The 13,361-nt window shown below is 36.2% G+C and overlaps 1 protein-coding gene across 1 annotated transcript in view; it reads left to right on the top strand.

Annotated features, from left to right (window-relative positions):
• Positions 1–13,361, top strand: part of LOC311090940 (uncharacterized protein) — an 846,260-nt gene that overhangs the window by 241,491 nt on the left and 591,408 nt on the right. The window contains exons 22-25 of the mRNA XM_084126585.1: positions 4,175–4,348; positions 4,581–4,754; positions 9,426–9,599; positions 9,834–10,007. Of these exons, the coding sequence (XP_083982711.1) occupies positions 4,175–4,348; positions 4,581–4,754; positions 9,426–9,599; positions 9,834–10,007 (696 nt within the window). The remainder of the gene's footprint in view (positions 1–4,174; positions 4,349–4,580; positions 4,755–9,425; positions 9,600–9,833; positions 10,008–13,361) is intronic.

Here is a 13,361-nt window from a genome sequence, read left to right as displayed (position 1 = left end):
ACTTCCGTGTTGGTTTCAAGAGAGAGAAGGGGAGGTTGCCGCTTGATTGAGACTCTGCTATGGCTTCATTTTGAAATTCTCGTCAGCGAAATAAAGGGAAAACAAACAATATTGACAATACTGTTTATAAAATGTAACTCACAATGTTAATTTATTGTTAATTTAACTGTTATATAAATATAACAATAATCACATTTGCAATTGTGCACGGGAAAACGGAAGTCTTGCTGATGCAGGATCTCCGCGGATCCTTAAAAAGTCTTAAAAGGTCTTAAATTAGATTTTTCAAATTTAAGGCAATAAAAAGTCTTTAAATTTTAGATGACACTTTGACTTATACTTATCTAAATGCTTTCGAAATTAAAACTATCTAATTAGCGTAGGCCGTATTATTTTTTTAAATCTATCTTGGTGGATTTGCTTGTTCACGTGACAATTCGCGTCACTTACGGCAGTATATCAGCCTGCGTCTGTCTCCTGCACGCGAGAGGAGAGAAGAAAACGAGTAAATGTCAGTTCGATTGTAAGTTCATTCTTTATGTGCTTAGGAGTGTGCGATGTTGTCTATGAACTATGATGATATTGTAATCATTGTTTTAACTATGTACGAGGCACTGCGAGTGCGAGCTGACATCGCGTTTCTCTCTCATGCTTGCTTTCACTGCGTCAATTTTCACTTTATATCGCCGACGAGAATTTCATAATGAAGCCGTGGTCCAACAGACAGCAATGTTTTTTGTTTTTTTTTACTGAAATCCGCGTTTTGAACGAATCCTTTCAACGATTCAATGAACAATCACGTTTTTTGAATGAATCAGCCGTTTGAACAAATCGGTTGACTCCAACAACTCGCTTATGAAGACAGTGACTTGCCGCCACCTACTGGTGGTTTTAGTTTCATATTTAAAGTATCCTTTAATTAAAATGTTAAAATTATAAATCATTTCGTATTTAAATATTGAATAGCTTTATTTATGCAATTGTAAATGAAGTGTAAATATAGTAGGCTAATGCCAGTTTTGATGCCGCTTCTGTGTCTCCTCTGCACTGCAAGGATGGATTTTAATTTAATGATTTATTTTGACATTGGTACTGTGTTATTCTAATATAATTTGAATGTTAGAATTTGACATAAAAGGTGATGCATACCTCTAAATACGTTTAGAAACAATGTCCATATATAGGTGAAAATGCCCCTGGAAATCAATTTAATGGTGGAAAATATTGGCCCTTAATAAAAATGTTAATTTCTGTCACTACTGTGAACTGACCACTATAGAATATAAAAAATATGAATATCTTCGTGGGTCTGCTGTCAACAACAGGCCTAAACCAGCCGGGATACCAGTACAAAAACACAATCAGTAAAATATCATCTAATTATTATCAACAAAACTTTGAAAATATCGAGACATATTTTTGTCAATATTGCGCACACCTAATGTACGGTATTAATTTTGATTTCTTCAGGTCTTAAAGAGGTCTTAAAAAGCCTTAAATTTGACTTTAAAAATTGTGCAGATACACTGTGATGTGATATTGTAGGTCTATGATAACAACATAATATGATATAAATATGAGACAAAAACTCATTTGGGAACATAGCCTACCTATAACTGCACACATCACGCAGTGAAAGCACGAGAGACAAAAGCGATGTCAGCTCACAGTGCCTCGTACATCGTTAAAACAATGATTACAATATCATAATAGACAATACACATCGCAGATCGCACACCACTACGCACATAAAGACTGAACTTAGAACTGAACTGACATTTACCAACTCGCTTCTCCTTCTCTCCTGTTTCGCGCGTGTAGGAGACGGACGTAATGCTGCCGCGAATGAAGCGAAATGTCACGTGAACAAGCAAATCCACAAAGAAAGAATAATAAATAAAAAAAGTACGCTAATTAGATGGTTCTAATTTAGAAAACATTTAGATATGTGTAAGTCAAATTGCCATCGAAAATTTAAGACCTTTCATAATAGGCCGCTGTACGTGAGCTGTATCGTTCAGTTTCGTTCCACCAAGTGGGGCACTAATTTTTCTTTTGCTCAATATGTTCAACGTTAATAAAAGGTATCCAAGCAAAAAGTTCTCCACGCATTATCCTGCAGTTAATGAGAAATTGTAATTTATTGGCGCACTATATTGACTGCGTATTGAGACGTCTAAAACGGTTGAGCTAGATTTTCAACCAATCAGCATCGAAAATGTAAGTAGGTCAGAGCCGAAATCAAGCCAATATCACTACGCACATGTAAACATGGAGGAGGACGTAAGCAGCGCATCTTCATCTGATAGCGGCGATCAAGTAAGGGTTAATGCCCGACGAGGTGTCCATTATCAGGTTTTAATGGACGACGGCGAGGCGTGAACCGTCCGACGCGCAGCGTTCACTCTGAAGGAATCACTCACATGGCTGTGCACTTGTAATGACACATCAAGGATGTTAAGAGGCTAAAAGCAGGTTTAAAACGTGCCCCATTTAAGTCAACAGGGTGCAAATTTTAAAAAGAGGATAACATGGTGTAGGCAACACCGATTTTTGTCGTTGTTCTCTGTACTGACAGCAGTCCAAATTTACAAAAAAATGAGCACATTGTTAAAATTGACTGGAGTTCTCCTTTAAAGGCGTCTAAAACATTCAGCGGAGCAGCGACAGAGTAAACAACAGTGTCCCAATATGATACAAACATTTACCAATAATGTGGAAAGCTTTTAAATCTGCTCAGAGAAAGATTCGCTGTGACGAATCTGTCACCGTTCAACATCTGCTGGAAATCCAGGTAAAATTATCTGCGTGCACGCGCACGTCCCCAGTTAACATGATCCCCAGTTGATCCGTAACACCGGCGCACTGGCAAAGGTTAACAGGTTAATAACACAAAATTAAAAAGGTGATATCAAGCTTTAAATATTTGATTAAGACAGACAGTTTGATCATGGGTCAATAATTATATCAGTTTCTGTAGTGGCAGAACAATGTTTTTTTTCAGACATCAGGATCAGAACTGTTCATAACTGCTTTCAATTTAATCTTTATATTTCACAAATATCTAATTTTGGTGCAACATATACTGTAACTTGTAAAAACCGAATAAGTGCATTTTAAAAGTCTGTGATCAGTATCTGCCTGTAATAAGATCCACTGAAGGTAAGTTGACTGAACGCTAGTGATGGGCGCTTTCGAAACACGCTTCATGAAGCTGTGAAACCTTTACGAATCTTTTGTTTCGGATCAGTGGTTCGGAGTGTGTATCAAACTGCCAAAGTCACATGATTTCAGTGAACGAGGCTTCGTTACGTCATAACTGTTTCAAAACGTTTGGAAATGTCAATGGTTCACCACTGGGGGGCGATGATCTCTGTGAACCCATGAATCATGCAGATTCACTGAGATTGAAGTGTTTGTGGGTTTTACCTGATCTCTGATCAGTTTTATACATTTGTAGACATTTTAATTAGACATTAGTATAATTAAAAGCAATAATAGTAGTTAATAGTCTCTTATTGGCCTGTTTAGCTGAGCCATCCATAAAATACACTGACACTGCCTCACGGTGCAGCACTAAAGCAGATTAACTACCTTTTACAAAACTTGTTTGATTGTCTTCTGCTTAAGGAAATACTTTTATTCCTTAATCTGATCATGTTAGTTTATACAGTTATTCTTTGTTCATGTTAGTTCACAGGGGATTTACTAATGTTAACAGAAAACTTTTGTATTTAAAAATGTATTAGTAAATGTTTAAACTTAAGGTTATTAAATGCTGTATAGTATTGTCCATCATTGGTTCATGTTAACTAATGTAGTTAATGTTAACAAATGAAACCTTACTGTAAAGTTTTAGCAAGTAGACAATGTGTCTGAAAACAACCGACATAAACACATTTGACCCAGTGAGCAAACCAAGGGTAACATTGACATGAAAGAACCTTAAAGATTATATGAAATGAATGTGTAAACTAACATAAATACATCAACAATTTCAACCTTTTTATTGTTACAGTGTTGGTAGAATATTTAAATGAACAATGTGTAGTCTTTCTCCATGTTACCTTTACCTTGATATCCCTGTTTATTTGTCAGCAAAAGTCTGCTGGATGAAGATGAACACGTTAGTTGATCATCATAGATCTGAGTCATTTTCTCTTTCCGTCTTCAGTCTGAATAGATGCAGTATTACAGAGGAACAGAGTCTCATCCTGACTTCAGCTCTGAAATCAAACCCGTCACACCTGAGAGAGCTGGACCTGAGCTGGAATACACTAGGAGACTCTGGAGTGAAGCGCTTATATGCCGTACTGAAGGATTCACACTGTAAACTGGAGAGATTGAGGTCAGTCACATTCACATACAAGAATCAAAATGCTTAAAATCACTTCAACAGTTTAAACTAAAACACTTTAACACTGTATTTGTGCAAACTTAGTATTTTGTGATCTGGTGAAATAAAGATGAAGATCTCTCTTCCTCTCTCTGTTTTATTTGCTTATGAAGATGATGTGACTTTACAGAATAAAGAGTTTTCTTTTCTTCTGTCTTATTTTCTTCTCTCTCTGCTAATGTAGTTTAAGAGGCTGTGATATGACAGATGAAGGTTGTTCTGATGTGACTTCAGCTCTGAAATCAAACCCGTCACACCTGAGAGAGCTGGACCTGAGCGGGAATAAACTAGGAGACTCAGGAGTGAAAAACCTCAGTGATCTACTGATGAACCCACAACTCAAGCTGGAGAAACTACAGTTAGTATCATTATACTGTACAGCAATTACAGTGTGACTGAAGTTTATTTATTTGAAGACAGCAGGCCTTATGTTTCATTGTTTATAGCAGTGCACTTTCTGGGTTTCCCCTATTGCTCACAGGGGGTTCACGAGTTCACATCTACATATAATTAATACAATAAGTTTATGCGTATTTGGCGTGCTGTCCGGGGGGAGTTAGGCCCGAACCCAAAGTACTCCCCCAGTTGGTAAGTGTAGATGGAACTGGAAGTGAGGAGATGGGGTGGAGGAGGGATGCTGACAAACGTTCAATGAACAGAGATAGGTCTGCTGTGAATTTATACTCTGTCATTGAGTTGATTACTGATTAATCTCCAGCTGTGCATAATTTGGTTAATTATCTGAACCTGATCCTCCCGAACTTTGTTAATAAAACATAATTTAAAGTGGGATGTGAGTGTGCCGTACGGACTCTTATTCTGGCTGTACTGAAGACGAAGCGGTTTGACCAATCAGATGAAAGGGGCGTTTCAGCGCCGCCCACATGTGCAAACGAAATATCAAAGCCATAAACCGATTTGTAAACCACAAACGAAAAATTAGAAATCGAGCCGAAATCTCATTTTCCGTTTATTAAACTAAACGAAACACCGAATAAACAATCCGTCTTTTCATTTCTCGTTATTCCATTCCAAACAGGAAATGAAATGATCAGATGATACACGGACCATGTCGTGTGTTCATTCGTTTTTTGATTTAATATTGAAAGTAGAAAAACGAGAAAACACTTCCTTTTTCGTCTTTTTATTTTTTCAGAAAAACTAAAAACAAGTATTCAGCTTGATTTTTCACTTTTCGTTCTCAGGTAGAAACATTTATAAACAGCTTGAATATCTGATTTCTACACGTAGGCGGGAATGAAACGCTCCTGTCCTCTGATTTGTCAGCCGAAGATCAAACTGTCCCGTCATCAGTTCTTCCTCAGCTCCGCTCAGCAGAATAAAAGTCCTCCGCTGCTGCAGTTGTACGGATTCTGAACGCGTTTATTGCAACTACTACATTTCATCTTTTTCTCATCAAACACCCAGACTAATGGCTCGACACGACCCGCACCGGGGAAGAGCCTCGACAGGGCTTTCTTATGAGGCTTTCAGTTCTCAAGTGCCAGGGGGTCCGTGAAATAATTTACTATAACCTACTGTATTTTCCGGACTGTAAACTAAAGTCACATTTTTATCATGAAACACGTTGTGATTTATTCCAGAGTGACCTAGGCCTTTACAATGCATTTAACTTAGTTCACATAATCTAAATGTTGACTTTCAAAAGTAGGCACGCCAAGAAGACTATTAGCTGTATTTTGGTTTATATATATACTAGGGGTGTCCCCGACTATGGATTTTCATAGTCGAATCAGAATCGTCAAGTCTTGCCTATAGTCGACTAATAGTCGAATCATGTGTATGGGGGTGGGGCTGGGGGCGGGGCTTTAACATTTCAAAGCCGCAATGTACAGAAAATCACACAAAGATATAGAAAAAAATGTATAAAAACATTTTGGATCAATAAAACTAAGAAATAACATAACTCCAGAAAGGCCACACTGCAGACATTTCACATGCAAATCAAATTAAATCGGCTAAATTACCTGTGCGAGCAGGCTCTAAGTACAGCACAACATCGATGCACCGAAAAAATAATTATTAATTTACTAAATTAAATTAGAACAGAATATACCTTTATAATAAATAAAAATACAAAACAAAATAAATCAGAATCAAGTCACAAGATGAGAAGCAAATGTGCGCAAAATGCCTAAAGTGCAGGGGAACATATATTCAAAACACAAGCCACAAATAGTAAGATTTGATAACCCTGACCGATCAATAAATAAAATTAAAATAAAGAAATGATTAAAATAACGATAGTAGCCAGAATTTTCAACTTTGTCTTTTTAACTGCAGAAACAACAATAAATGCTAAACTGGAGTGGCAGTCTTTTAGCGAAACATGTTCACAGGATCCAAAACTCAAATTAGAACCGGCTGAAAAGTTTTGAAATCACTTGTACCCTATACCTGATCGAGAGAACAAACCCAGTCTTTCACTCTGTCTGTGTCCGTTGGAGTCTTTTCAAATTGTGCGCGCGGATAAAATACATTCTAAAACACTTAACGTGAAAAACGTTTAACGACTTAATCTCCTAAAATAGTTCAATTAAAATATCAAATTATGTAAAGATAACGCTTTACTATAGGAGGAACGCATTGCGTTCATATTCTGGGTTCATCTGCTTATCATAGTATGGTTTCTTAATAAAGTGTGTACTGTGTACATTAAGCCACGTTAAAGTGCCTTTTAAGCGTTTTAAAAGCTTTTTTCACGTCAAGCATTTTAGAATGTCCCGTGGAAAACCAACTTGTTAACGTTGGCCGGCAGAAGTGCGATCATGGTTTTCCTGATGCTAAATCCAGCCTTGGAGAATATCCTTTCTGATGGTGTACATCCACACTTTAGATTTTCTTATCCCAGACATTGTTAAAGATTTAAATCCTTGCCGCCAAGACGCTCCTCTGTCGGTCACGGATTGAAACTTAAATCTGTCACGGGGCGTTTGGATTTATTCACGCACGTTAAAAAATATTTATTAAAAGCTTCTTTCTTTGCACATTTTTATATACAGCATTATCATAATAGGCTGAATATTAACGTATTGACAGAAAACCGGTAGTTCTATGTGAAATCAGACATTGAGCGCCCTCATAAAGCCAAAGTGGCATGATCCTCGTTTCATAACACCTCTGCGAAGATTCGACCGTGAGATCGGTAGTCGAATCAGGCTCCTCCAATCGAAGCATCGAATCTTCGACTATTCGGGGTCACCCCTTATATATACAGTATATACTTTTTTTTCCATCAATCTCTTTATTAAAGTTTGAACATGAAATAAGAACAAACAAAGTTCCCCTTCACATACAAAGAAAAAAAATACAAAAACAATAAACACCAAGAATCAACAAAAATAAACGACAAACAACATAGTAACAATGAAGGAAAAAACAACAACAATAAAAACACATTAACTAATAGCTGTGAGTGACGGTCCAAGAACTACTGCCCAGTCATTTGCAGCAAAAAACGTGGACACTAAGTTTACACAGGATTGTCTGGGAAGGTCAACTTCCCAACATATTCAAAAAAAGGGGGTATATATATATATATATATATTAGGGCTGTCAAAGTTAGCGCGTTAATAACGCGTTAACGCAAAATCATATTAACGGCACTAATTTATTTAACGTGCGATTAACGCAGCGCGTATTTTCTGTTTGACCCGTGGCCCAACCCCTAGTTGGAGAAATGGAGATACAGTGTTGCTAACTTAGCGACATTGCAGACCCCTTTAGCGATTTTTTTTCCCTTCAACAAAGCGCCCAACCTTATTTAGTTTCTGAGAATCTACCGGTACCGCCGGTACTGCTCTCTCAGCACGCGCGCACACCTCTCTCTCTCTCTGCGTCTCGCGCGGAGGAGCAGCGCTTTAACTCAGATAAGCACAGATATTATGTTGCTTCTCTATTTTTACAAGTATAGCCGAAATCAGAGCACAGATATTGTCTTTATCTTATGTGAATTTGATTTCACCAGACGACGGCTCGATTATCAGAATTTTTGTGCAGATTAACGTCTTGGAAGGGAGAGCTGGTTATGTCTTAATGGGTCGCGTTTCAGTCACCATTTCAAATTCATTCCGTTGTTTGACAACAGAAACAGTAAAATATACCAATGAAAACAGTTTTATTGAGAATTTAGCTTCATCAAAATGGGCACAGAGAGAGACAAACTACACTGTAATAGGCTAATAAATAATAAATGTACATTTGGTATTTTCAGAAGAGCTGCCCTGTCATGCAAAAATCTAAACATGTTTGTGTTAGTAAATTGCTCAGTGCAAAGAAAGAGAAGTAATGGTAACCTGGCATTTTTTTGTTCTTTCTATGTGTCTAATAGACATGAACAAGTTCTTTGAAAAACATCTGTGACCTTTGAAACATGTCTCGTCCTTATGCTCTATATTGACTATGGTTTCAATAATAAACATACATTTGCATAAAGCATCCATATTTATCCATGCCCACATTGATTAGAGTATTACAAACTTGAAAAGTATTAATTTAAGGTACATTTAGAACAATTAAAAAAAATGTGCGATTAAATGCGATTAATCGCGAGTTAACTCATGACAATATGCGATTAATCGCGATTAAAAAATTTAATCGATTGACAGCCCTAATATATATACATACACACACACATATATATATATATATATATATATATATATACTTTTTAACCACAAATGCCAGTCTTTTACCATCTCTGAGATGTGCCACGTATTACATCATCACATGGAAAGGTCACGCGTCACGTCATCAAAAAATGTGTTTTGGGGTTTCATGACCCTTTAAAAATGAAATGAAATGAATGTGTAAACATGAATACATCAACAATTTCAACCTTTGTATTGTTACAGTGTTGGTAGTATATTTAAATGAACAATGTGTGTCTTTCTCCATGTTACCTTTACCTTGATATCCCTGTTTATTTGTCAGCAAAAGTCTGCTGGATGAAGATGAACACGTTAGTTGATCATCATAGATCTGAGTCATTTTCTCTTTCCGTCTTCAGTCTGAATAGATGCAGTATTACAGAGGAACAGAGTCTCATCCTGACTTCAGCTCTGAAATCAAACCCGTCACACCTGAGAGAGCTGGACCTGAGCTGGAATACACTAGGAGACTCTGGAGTGAAGCACTTATGTGCCGTACTGAAGGATTCACACTGTAAACTGGAGAGATTGAGGTCAGTCACATTCACATACAAGAATCAAAATGCTTAAAATCACTTCAACAGTTTAAACTAAAACACTTTAACACTGTATTTGTGCAAACTTAGTATTTTGTGATCTGGTGAAATAAAGATGAAGATCTCTCTTCCTCTCTCTGTTTTATTTGCTTATGAAGATGATGTGACTTTACAGAATAAAGAGTTTTCTTTTCTTCTGTCTTATTTTCTTCTCTCTCTCTGCTAATGTAGTTTAAGCTACTGTGATATGACAGATGAAGGTTGTTCTGATGTGACTTCAGCTCTGAAATCAAACCCGTCACACCTGAGAGAGCTGGACCTGAGCGGGAATAAACTAGGAGACTCAGGAGTGAAAAACCTCAGTGATCTACTGATGAACCCACAATTCAAGCTGGAGAAACTACAGTTAGTATCATTATACTGTACAGCAGTTACAGTGTGACTGAAGTTTATTTATTTGAAGACAGCAGGGCTTATGTTTCATTGTTTATAGCAGTGCACTTTCTGGGTTTTTTAAACTAAAACACTTTATTCTCAATATCTCACAGTGAGTCTGCACTGCAAAAACTCAAAATCTTGCCAAGTATATTTTTCTAATTACTAGTCAAAATATCTCATCACACTTAATATAAGACAAAATTGCCTAAAGACCAAGATTTAAGTGAGATAAAGGAGCTTGTTTTTAGACAGTGCATCTTGAATATCTTGTTAAGTGAATCTGTCTTGAAAATATCTTGTTTTGAGCCATATCTCAGATGAAACAAGCTTTTTTGACATGTCATAAGGTTTTTAAGCTGCTGTGTTAATTGTAAAAGATGAATCGTCTTATTTCAAGAAATAGACTTGACTTGAATTGAGACAACAAATCTGCTTTATTGAAAACTGTAGGTCAACATGCCAAACTCACAACTCACAATGCAGTACAGTGAGTATGTATAATATTTACATATAGACAGCAAAAAAACTTAATTTATTTACGTATAAACAGCTTTACCGACGTACAAATTTGTACATATTCCTATTTAACTTAAAATCGTGGCATTAATGTTTTTACTCTATTGCATTCAATTGTCTTATTAATTAAATTTTCAGTCACATTTATTAATAGTTTAACGTTACTCATAAATAATAACAGCTCTGTTCGTGCTTCTGCTGCAATCTCGTTTAGGAGGATTAATAGCCTACATGGTGTTAAACAAGAATACACTTTAAAACCTTAAAAATACCTTTTTTATCGTTTAACCATTTTGTAATATTTGGTTTATTTACCGCGTGAGACACAAAAAAACACAACATAAATTCACAAAAGACATCCATTTTATTAGATTGGTGTAATCCAAATCTTTAGAATCCATGTGTTGTTTGCAAGAAACAGATCCAAATTCAGCCCTTTATCCAGCGATCTTCATCATTTCTCTCAGCAGAGACCGTAAACGTCAAATCCCAGCATCCCGCGCTCGATTGAATTCAAATTCAAAAATTGCGCCTGAAGCGTTACGACATGTTTTACGGCAGCGATATCAAACGCTCATTGGCTCTCGCATGCTTCGTCACAGATTGCAACATGCCGTGTTTAAGTTTGTGTTCTACATTTGAAACAGAGAAGCGCGCGCGCCTTTACAGAGCGAACAGCGAACCGAAACCGGATTAACATTTTCATGGATTAAGAATTTAAATTCTGCTCTATAACGTTACAAAACTATTATACTGCACTGCCAGAGAGGACTGCGACACATCGTCATGTGAACGACTTTTGGTACCGGTTTTGACATTTTCTCACTAAATAAATTATTGTGATTAAACTTGTAACGTTATGTCTGTTGTCTTTCTTTATAATTGTAGCCTAACCTTACGTACAGTAGTTTTAAGAAATGGTTAGGTTTAGGGGTAGGATTAGTGGCTCAAACTATCATTTAATGCTATATTGTTAATAAAACTGCCATTTCCCTAACGTTACACATGTCCATTACTTTTTATCCTTTTAATATTGTCTATAAAAATGGCTATGTTTAGGTGGAGTAGGGTTAAGGGATCTTACATTTATAATCTATAAAATGTTCTACTATGTTTTCATATTGCAGTTCCATACTGTGAGCCAAAATGTTGAGAAAAATGAAGCTGTTTCCCTTTTATGCAGTCCTCTGGGACTTTTTGCTGTTTAAATAAAAACAATGGTTAAATGCAAGTCTATTTTTCACTTTTTCTGTCTAGTAAACAGTAGTTAATGTCTTGAATCTAGTAGGTAAAATGTCTTGAATCTAGAACAGTATTATTTTTGTTGAGCTTACAATAAGGTAAATACACTTGAGATAATGACAGGATGGTAAATTATGGCTTATTATGGCAAAAGAGCACTGCCTAATACGAGTCAGGAATGCTAACTTCAAGACATTTTGTCTCAAAATGCCAGTTTCCAATCTTATTTCAAGTTGGTGGTGACTTAAATCTAGAACAGTGTAACAATTATAGAACTAAAAATTAGTTAAATACACTTGAAACAAACAGGATGACCGAAAAAAAAAAATGCTACTTTTGAGGGGAAAATACTATTTTTGAGCATGACAAGCTTATTATGAGACACAAAACATGACAAATACTAGTAAAATATAGCTAAAAATGAGTTTTCCCAGCTAATTTCAAGATCACTCATATCTTGTAAGGCTTAAATACAATGTCTTATTTCAAGAAATCTTACCAAGAGAATTTTCACTTGTTCCATTGGCAGATTTTTTTGCTTATTACAAGCAAAAATATCTTGTATTAATTTTTTTTTGCTTATTTTTGGAGAGGCCTTTTTTCCAGTGTGAGTTCACATTATATTTGTGTAAAATTCTTCACATTCATGATTTGTTTGTAAGATAATCTCTCTTCCTCTGTTTGTGTCTTTCTAGTCTACGGAACTGTGGCATTACAGATGTTTCTTCTCTAACTCAGTCTTTGACTAACTCAAAAGCTCTGCAGTTTCTAAAAGAGCTTGAGCTGAGTCTCAATAAGATAGGAGACTCACAGCAGCGGCTCAGAGACGAGCTACGAGACTCAAACTGTGACCTGAGGTGAGGAAACATCACTGAGATATTAAAGAGATCTTCTTTTACCTCTGATATGTGAACAAACCTTTCAAACATTCGTGAAAGGAAATTATCATTAAGCTTTATTGCAACACAGGGTTTGTGAGAACAAAATGTGAAGTTATTGAAATGTTTAACACAAAGGAGGAAAGAGAACAAAAGCTCACTGTCACAGCTTTATACATTATCGTAGAAATTTTAAACTGTATATTAAAGTAACCATGTTTCTAACATCTAACCTTATTTAACATCTAACATCTGAACAGGATGTACTGTACGAAACCAATGGAAAACTTGTGTCTTTGAGTGTGTGCATATGTGTGTAAAAATAACATAGTTTGGGAAATGAAACTAGACAGTCTGTTAGAATCTTGTGATTAACAAATGAAGTCATCATTAAAACAAAGTTTGCTTTACCTAGTAACAGAGGGGTTTGCATATGAAGAACCAATCAAATAATGGGGAAATTATGTAATGCAGCCTGACATTTATGCCATACCTCGATTCTATAAAACTGTTGTATCTGTGTTTTACGCTGGGAGTCTCAATGGAATTTGTCTGAGATCCTCCGGCCTTGATTCTTCTTGGGAGAGTTTCTCTGAGAACTGCTCGAAGACTCTCCCGGCCGTTATTAAAGCATTTAAAGGACATTTGCTGAAAGTCTGTCTGTTAATTTCTGCTTAAACTGGTC

The sequence above is a fragment of the Abramis brama genome, assembly GCF_963993115.1.
Source record: "Abramis brama genome assembly, chromosome: 1".
In the NCBI taxonomy this organism is placed as follows: Eukaryota; Metazoa; Chordata; class Actinopteri; order Cypriniformes; family Leuciscidae; genus Abramis; species Abramis brama.
The sequence above is the reverse complement of the archived record's forward strand: the minus strand, read 5'-3'. Positions and strand labels throughout refer to the sequence as shown.